The following is a 9,098-nucleotide window of genomic DNA, read 5'->3' as shown; positions in this document are numbered from 1 at the left end:
CCTAATAGTGTCTCTTCAAACGTGTTCTTGTTGCCATTCTTTGTTTGGTATTCTAATATAGAATGACTAATACTGTTAAAGTACTGTACACCAATTGATTCTGTAATTTGAGCATGTTACTTAATCAATGACTGACTTTTATATCAGAAAATGATTTCAATGGATAAGGTATTTTTAAATGTCCATAATGACAAATCGAAAACAGGTTTTTAGAATTTCTTTGCAAATGTATTAAAGATAAAAAACAAACCTTATTTTCATAGGTATTCAGACCCTTTACTATGAGACTCGAAATTGAGCTCCGGTGCATCGTGTTTCCATTGATCATCCTTGATGTTTCTACAACTTGATTGGAGTCCACCTGTGGTATTCAATTGATTATACATGATTTGGAAAGGCCCACACCTGTCTATATAAGGTTCTAGAGTTGACAGTGCATGTCAGCAAAAACCAAGCCGTGAGGTCGACGGAATTGTCCATAGCACTCCGAGACAGTATTGTGTCGAGGCACAGCTCTGGGGAAGGGTACCAAAACATTTCTGCATCATTGAAGGTCCCCAAGAACACAGTGGCCTTGTATGGAAGAAGTTTGGAACCACCAAGACTCTTAGAGCTGGCCGCCCGGCCAAACTGAGCAATCGGGGAGAAAAGGCTTGGTCAGGGAGGTGACCAAGAACTCAATGGTCACTCTGACAGAGCCAGAGTTCCTCTGATGATGGGAGAACCTTCCAGAAGGACAACCATTTCTGCAGCACTCCACCAATCAGGCCTTTAAGGTAGAGTGGCCAGACGGAAGCCACTCCTCAGTAAATGGCACACAGCCCGCTCTCAGACCATGACATACAAGATTCTCTGGCCTGATGAAACCAAGATTGAACTCTTTGGCCTGAATGCCAAGCGTCACATCTGGAGGAAACCTGGCACCATCCCTACGATGAAGCATTGTGGTGGCAGCATCATGCTGTGTGGATGTTTTTCAGCGGCAGGGACTGGGAGACTAGTCAGGATCGAGGGAAAGATGAACAGAGCAAAGTACAGAGATCCTTAATGAAAACCTGCTCCAGAGCGCTCAGGACCTAAGACTGGGGTGAAGGTTCACCGTCCAACAGGACAACGATCCTAAGCACACAGCCAAGACAACGTAGGAGTGGCTTTGGGACAAGTCTCAATGTCCTTGAGTGGCCCATCCAGAGCCCAGACTTGAACCCGATCGAACATCTCTGGAGAGACTTGAAAATAGCTGTGCAGCGACGCTCCTCATCCAACCTGCCAGAGTTTGAGATGATCTGCTGAGAAGAATGGGAGAAACTCCTTAAATCCAGCTGTTTATTTTTTTTATTTCACCTTTATTTAATCAGGTAGGCTAGTTGAGAACAAGTTCTCATTTGCAACTGTGACCTGGCCAAGATAAAGCAAAGAAGTTCGACACATACAACAACACAGACACATGGAATAAACAAACATACAACCAATAATACAGTACAAAAGTCTATATACAGCATGTGCAAATGAGGTTGGATAAGGGTGGTAAGGCAATACATAGGCAATGGTGGCAAAGTAATTACAATATAGCAATTAAACACTGGAATGGTAGAATGTGCAGAAGATGAATGTGCAAGTAGAGATACTGGGGTGCAAAGGAGTAAGATAAATAAATAAATACAGTATGGGGATGAGGTAGATTGGATGGGCTGTTTACAGATGGGCTATGTACAGGTGCAGTGATCTGTGAGCTGCACTGACAGCTGGTGCTTAAAGCTAGTGAGGGAGGTAAGAGTCTCCAGCTTTAGTGAGTTTTGCAGTTCTTTCCAGTCATTGGCAAGGAAGGAGAGGCGGCCAAAGGAAGAATTGGCTTTGGGGGTGACCAGTGAGATATACCTGCTGGAGCGTGTGCTACGGGTGGGTGCTGCTATGGTGACCAGTGAGCTGAGATAAGGCGGGGCTTTCCTAGCAGAGACTTATAGATGACCTGGAGCCAGTGGGTTTAGCGACGAGTATGAAGCGAGGGCCAGCCAACGAGAGCGTACAGGTCGCAGTGGTGGGTAGTATATGGGGCTTTGGTGACAAAACGGATGGCACTGTGATAGACTGCATCCAATTTGTTGAGTAGAGTGTTGGAGGCTATTTTGTAAATGACATCGTCGAGGTTCGGTAGGATGGTCAGTTTTACGAGGGTATGTTTGGGAGCATAAGTGAAGGAGGCTTTGTTGTGAAATAGGAAGCCGATTCTAGATTTAATTTTGGATTGGAGATGTTTTAATGTGAGTCTGGAAGGAGAGTTTACAGTCTAACCAGGCACCTAGGTATTTGTAGTTGTCCACATATTCTAAGTCAGAACCGTCCAGAGTAGTGATGCTGGACGGGCGGGCAGGTGCGGGCAGCAATCGGTTGAAGAGCATGCATTTAGTTTTACTTGCATTTAAGAGTAGTTAGAGGCCACGGAAGGAGAGTTGTATGGCATTGAAGCTCGTCTGGAGGTTAGTTAACACAGTGTCCAGAGAAGGGCCAGAGGTATACAGAATGGTGTCGTCTGTGTAGAGGTGGATCAAAGAATCACCAGCAGCAAGAGCGATATCATTGATGTATACAGAGAAGAGAGTCGGCCCGAGAATTGAACCCTGTGGCACCCCCATAGAGACTGCCAGAGGTCCGGACAACAGGCCCTCCAATTTGACACACTGAACTCTATCTGAGAAGTTGTTGGTGAACCAGGCGAGGCAATCATTTGAGAAACCAAGGCTGTTGAGTCTGCCAATAAGAATGTTGTGATTGACAGAGTCGAAAGCCTTAGCCAGGTCGATGAATACGGCTGCACAGTAATGTCTCTTATCGATGGCGGTTATGATATCGTTTAGGACCTTGAGCGTGGCTGAGGTGCACCCATGACCAGCTCTGAAACCAGATTGCATAGCGGAGAAGGTACGGTGGGATTCGAAATGGTCGGTAATCTGTTTGTTAACTTGGCTTTCGAAGACCTTAGAAAGACAGGGTAGGATAGATATAGGTCTGTAGCAGTTTGGGTCTAGAGTGTCTATCCCTTTGAAGAGGGGGATGACCGCGGCAGCTTTCCAATCTATGGGAATCTCAGACGATACGAAAGATAGGTTGAACAGGCAAGTAATAGGGGTTGCAACAATTTCGGCAGATCATTTTAGAAAGAGAGGGTCCAGATTGTCTAGCCTGGCTGATTTGTAGGGGTCCAGATTTTGCATCTCTTTCAGAATATCAGCTATCTGGATTTGGGTGAAGGAGAAGTGGGGGAGGCTTGGGTGAGTTGCTGTGGGGGGTGGAGGTAAGCCAGGTGGAAAGCATGGCCAGCCGTAGAAAAATGCTTATTGAAATTCTCAATTATAGTGGATTTATCGATGGTGACAGTGTTTCCTAGCCTCAGTGCAGTGGGCAGCTGGGAGGAGGTGCTCTTATTCTCCATGGACTTTACAGTGTCCCAGAACTTTTTGCAGTTTGTGCTACAGGATGCAAAAAAAAAGCTAGCCTTAGCTTTCCTAACTTCCCAGAAAAGTTGCATATCACCGGGATGTTCGATGCTAATGCAGAACGCTACAGTATGTTTTTGTGCTGGTCAAGGGCAGTCAGGTCTGGAGAGAACCAAGAGCTATATCTGTTCCTGGTTCAATTTTTTTTTGAATGGGGCATGCTTATTTAAGATGGTGAGGAAGGCTCTTTTAAAGAATAACCAGGCATCCTCTACTGACGGGATGAGGTCAAGATCCTTCCAGGATACCCGGGCCAGGTCGATTAGAAAGGCAGTGAAAGTGTTTTGGGGAGCGTTTGACAGTGATGAGGGGTGGTCATTTGACCGCAGACCCATTACGGGTGCAGGCAGTGATCGCTGAGATCTTGGTTGAAAACAGCAGAGGTGTTTTTGGAGGGCAAGTTGGTTAGGATGATATCTGTGAGGGTGCCCGTGTTTACAGATTTGGGGTTGTACCTGGTGGGTTCATTGATAATTTGTGTGAGATTGAGGGCATCAAGCTTAGATTGTAGGATGGCCGGGGTGTTAAGCATGTCACAGTTTAGGTCACCTAGCGGAAAGGTATGCCAAGCTTGTAGCGTCATACCCAAGAAGACTCGAGACTGCACCAAAGGTGCTTCAACAAAGTACTGAGTAAAGAGTCTGAATACTTATGTAAATGTGATCTTTCCGTTTTTGCTTTGTCATTATGGGGTATTGTGTGTAGATTATATTATGTTGTCAGGGAGGTCAAGGGGCATTGCTCTGAGTCATTAACAGTGAGTGTGGATGTGACTGAGAGCCATGAAGTCAGAGAACAGTGAGGTCGGAGATACCATAGAAACAAGTAAAGAAACCAAGGCTTACGAAACACCCTGCCCCTATAACTGATCAAATGGAACCGAATAAATCTCCTGAACATTGACTGAAGCAGGTGGATGAGATGCTGGTAAACCAATATCCCATAGAGACCTATAGTGGTCCCAGGAATGGTGGGGTGAATCCTTTCTCAGAGGAAGAGGAGGTGCAGAAACATTCAGGTGAATGTGTTGCCTCAACCATGGATCCCCCAGGGGATCTTTAGTGCAGGACATCGTATTAAAGGTTATTGTCAAACACATTCACTCAAATGCAATTTGCGAGTGAACTAAGTTACCACACTGAACCAAGAAAGAGTGCTGAATTTTCCGGTGCAAAGTCCAAGATCCAACAACTCTCATTCAGAAGTACCATGACCTTTGCAAATAGTCTGGGTAGCCATTAGATTAGAAGTTCAGGAGTCTTATGGCTTGGGGATAGAAGCTGTTTAGAAGCCTCTTGGACCTAGAATTGGCGCTCCGGTACCGCTTGCCGTGCGGTAGCAGAGAGAACAGTCTGACTAGGGTTGCTGGAGTCTTTGACAATTTTTAGGGCCTTCCTCTGACACTGCCTGGTATAAAGGTCCTGGATGGCAGGAAGCTTGGCCCGAGTGAGGTACGGGGCCATACACACTACCCTTTGTAGTGCCATGTGGTCGGAGGCGAGCAGTTGCCATACCAGGCAGTGACGCAACCTGTCAGGATGCTCTCGATGGTGCAGCTGTAAAACCTTTTGAGGATCTGAGGACCCATGCCAAATCTTTTCAGTCTCCTGAGGGGGAATAGGTTTTGTCATAGCCTCTTCACAACTGTCTTGGTGTGCTTGGACCATGTTAGTTTGTTGGTTATGTGGACACCAAGGAACTTGAAGCTCTCAACCTGCTCCACTACAGCCCCGTTGATGAGAATGGGGGCGTGCTCGGTCCTCCTTTTCCTGTAGTCCACAATCATCTCCTTTGTCTTAATCACGTTGAGGGAGAGGTTGTTGTCCTGGCACTACACGGCCAGGTCTCTGACCGCCTCCCTATAGGCTGTCTCGTCATTGTCGGTGATCAGGCCTATAACTGTTGTCATCTGCAAACATACTGATGGTGTTGGAGTCGTGCCTGGCAATGCAGTCATGAGTGAACAGGGAGTACAGGAGGGGCCCCTGTGTTGAGGATCAGCGTGGCAGATGTGTTGTTACCTACCCTTACCACCTGGGGGCAGCCCGTCAGGAAGTCCAGGATCCAGTTGCAGAGGGAGGTGTTTTGTCCCAGGGTCCTTAGCTTAGTGATGAGCTTTGATCTTTGTGAATGTTTTATAAATATTATGATATCATGGATGGATAATATTTGATCAGCTTTTTTTTCTTTTTTTCTGTCATATTGTTTGTGTGACGCAACATCCCAGATTGTGGAGACTTGTATCCATAGCAATGAGACACTTGAAAATGTGAGTCAGGTTTTTATACTGTACTTTTACATAGACATGCGCAAGACACGTTTGTCATGTTTTGTTCAACTGAATTAAAATATATACATGTTATCTGTGTACAAACATTCCATTGCTGTATACATAACTGCATTTTACATATCTGTAGCACAGACCTCTAATGTATTATATTTTGAACACATTTTTGATGTATTCCTTTGGTGGTAAGAGTCAACTGCAAGTACAATTAAATGAGAGGAAATTGGCCCTTTTACTGTGGCTGCGATCCTACGCTTAGACGTTGTTTATGCCTAACAAATCTTACAACGCGTGGATAGGTATTTTAAATATCGGCTAACCACATACGTTATAGCAATTTGTCAATCGATGACAAAGTCGAAGACGGAGCACGCAATTATTATTGCCTTGCCTTATGGTGGTTTCGAGACAACTGGGAACTTGGAAATCCTCGATTTCAGTGCTTTTAACTGGGAACTCATCAACAACAACAAAAACAAGCGCTGAATGGGAAAAATCGGTTTGAACGGTAATCCAACTCGGGAACTCTGGCCTTTTTCTAGAGATCTGACTTTCCGACCTGAAGCTCACTGACGTCATGTCACTAAGGTTGGAAGTCTGAGATTTCCGAGTTCCCAGTTGTTTTGAACGCGGCATTAGCCGACCATCATTTATCGATTCAGGCTGGAATAGTAGCCTATTTTGTGGGCTTTATGTTGAAAACTAGTTATGTTTCTATCCAATTGGCGACAGATTTGTATGCGAATATTTTTAAAGCCGTTTACATAAAATATAAGCATTTTCCCACCACAGATCTGTTTCCATCAAATTGATTTGCTGCTGATAAAAGTCTGTGCGTGATGACGTAGTGCACAAAAAGTATATTTTGCAGTCAAATACAAGTAAATTGTTTCCATCGAATTTTCAACTCAGATTTTTTTGTGCATTATATAGCGAATGTGCTCACTCTGGTATTGGCACCTGCTGTCTAGCCAACAGTTTGCAGATACATAATACGTAATGAAATTATTATGAACAAAAGCGAGATCATTTTAATTTGTCAAACGGCAGCCAAGAATCGATCATCATGTCACCAGAATAATACCCTCGATATTTATTGGGAAGGACCATCAAGCTCATCACCTTTCACCACCCTGTGAAGTTTATATATTTAATTTGTTGTAGCCTAATAAAATGTCTGTCTTCTTGAGTCGTAGTGGGAGGATCACGCAACATGTCATGTCGTGACTTTACTTGATATGATGGTTATTATATCAATATTTGCGCATAAAAGCGTTTCCACCGTAATTTTACCGAAACAAAAAGATCACACCTTGTCATATTTTGTTTTGACGACATTTGTAACGTTTACCGACATTTGCTTTCCATCAGGCCTATTGTGACATGTTTTTATCCGTCAACTACTTTACGCGCTTAAAAAATGTTGAATGGTTAATAAAACATTTGGGATTTTTGTCCTGAATGTTGTGTGGACGTTCACATGGAAATTATTGATAACAACGGTTAAAAATAGTGGTGCAAGGGGAGACAAATATCCACAAGAAACAGGATTATATTTCCAAGACTCAGGGACATACCTGGTCATTGTTCCGGGTTTATTACTACCCCGTTGGTTAATGTTCTGTATGTGAGTAAAATTATAAAAATGACGTTGAGCTGTCCTTCACTGAATGTTTGATATGTTGGTCTGGTATGGGCTACACAGGAATGGTGTAGTATGATAGTATCTCGACGCCTCTGACATATAGTGACTTGTTTAGATGGCAAAAAATGACTTATTTTGCTGTAATTTTGTGTTTCTACAATGTAAAATGTTCATTGTATTGCATGATTATTATGCATTAAGAAGTTATACAAACATATGACTCTGTTTTATAAGTAGGTTTTATTAGAGATTTGTAAACTTTAATAAATCGCTCATGTTTTTCCCGTAATAATTACCGTGATTAAACAGATGCAAATGGTACATGATTAAATCTTTAATGTCCTCCACGACCTCCTTTTCCTCCGTGGTCGCCTCCTTTTCCTTTTTGGTCACCTCCATGATCTCCATGCTCGCCTCCTTTTCCTTTATGCTCGCCTCCTTTTCCTTTATGCTCGCCTCCATGATCTCCGTGCTCGCCTCCTTTTCCTTTATGCTCGCCTCCTTTTCCTTTATGCTCGCCTCCTTTTCCTTTATGGTCGCCTCCATGATCTCCTCCATGCTCGCCGGCTTTCCCATGGCCGTGTCCCCCTTTTCCACCTTTTCCCTTCTTCCCCTGGAAATGACAAAAATAACATTACTAGACTCACCTATTGGTTTAGGAAAACCTTTCTGATGGAAATGTTTTCCCTTCAATTGTCTCAATGATTACACCCATTACCCTGACATGTGAAAATCTAAATTCCATTTTTTGAGGGGTTTCCGAAACAATATTAATGTTATTACGTTAATGTGTATTAACTATTATTTTGTAAGCCTCCTAACTCTCCTTTGCCCTCTCCTCCGGAGCCCTGTGAAACAGACAGTATTCTGTTTACATCCACCAGGACAACACTGGGATCTAAGATATAGCAAGCTAGAAAATACTTTTGTTCTTTACTTCGCTTGATTTGAAAAGTTTTTTAAGACTGAGTTGACTGAAGTAAAGAAGCAGAGATAGACAAATAATGCAGATATCTTACATCATCAGTCCCAGGTGTGGGATCCTCCTGGAACAACAACACATTATGTCAAACACATAGCACACAAGTCTGAAGGTATTTTCTGTATTTGAAAAGTAAGTTAACTGACTTACCGGTTTCTTTGCTGTGGATAAAAAGTAAAGAATATTTTGAAGTTATTCAAATAATAGAGGAATGCATTGTCATTATTTCCCAGTAAGCATCGAGAAAGCATGTATAGGCCATACTAGTCTACTCACTCCTTGAAATCGTAAATGCAATGTCAGTGCAATATATTCTCAACTTCAGGGTTGAGTTGTGAAACTACATAACTACATAGTAATTTAAAACCTCAGTGCACATAATACAGTAAATGAAGTGAACAACTTCAACACTTACCTGGATCATTCATTTTCTCAAACAAGAGTTGGCACTGAAATCACACTGTTGGACAAATGAATAGTATATTTCCAAAATAATCAGTATATCAAATTAAAATCCGGTATTTTCTTATCCATGTAAATATCAAAGTTACTTTCGTCATATAAACAAGAATTGCATAAGAACCCATCCATTTACACATTAAAGCAAGCCTCACCTGGTACTGGAGGTTGAAGGACTGTACATAAACTGTATTTTCAGTCTGTATTTATAAGAGAGTGTAGAGTATGTAA

General features: G+C 42.9%; 1 protein-coding gene across 1 annotated transcript; it reads right to left on the bottom strand.

Moving 5' to 3' along the window:
• Positions 1-7,669: 7,669 nt before the first annotated feature.
• si:dkey-248g15.3 (holotricin-3) lies at positions 7,670-8,919 on the bottom strand. The gene is made up of 4 exons (XM_039008911.1): positions 8,824-8,919; positions 8,559-8,569; positions 8,446-8,472; positions 7,670-8,039 (listed from the first exon to the last, which is right to left on the bottom strand). Exons 1-4 carry the CDS (start codon positions 8,834-8,836, stop codon positions 7,761-7,763), a joined length of 330 nt encoding a protein of 109 aa, XP_038864839.1. The 5' UTR covers positions 8,837-8,919; the 3' UTR covers positions 7,670-7,760.
• Positions 8,920-9,098: the final 179 nt, after the last annotated feature.

This window comes from Salvelinus namaycush, chromosome 15, assembly GCF_016432855.1.
Source record: "Salvelinus namaycush isolate Seneca chromosome 15, SaNama_1.0, whole genome shotgun sequence".
In the NCBI taxonomy this organism is placed as follows: Eukaryota; Metazoa; Chordata; class Actinopteri; order Salmoniformes; family Salmonidae; genus Salvelinus; species Salvelinus namaycush.
Note: the sequence above shows the minus strand (reverse complement) of the source record. Positions and strands in the feature narration are given on the sequence as shown.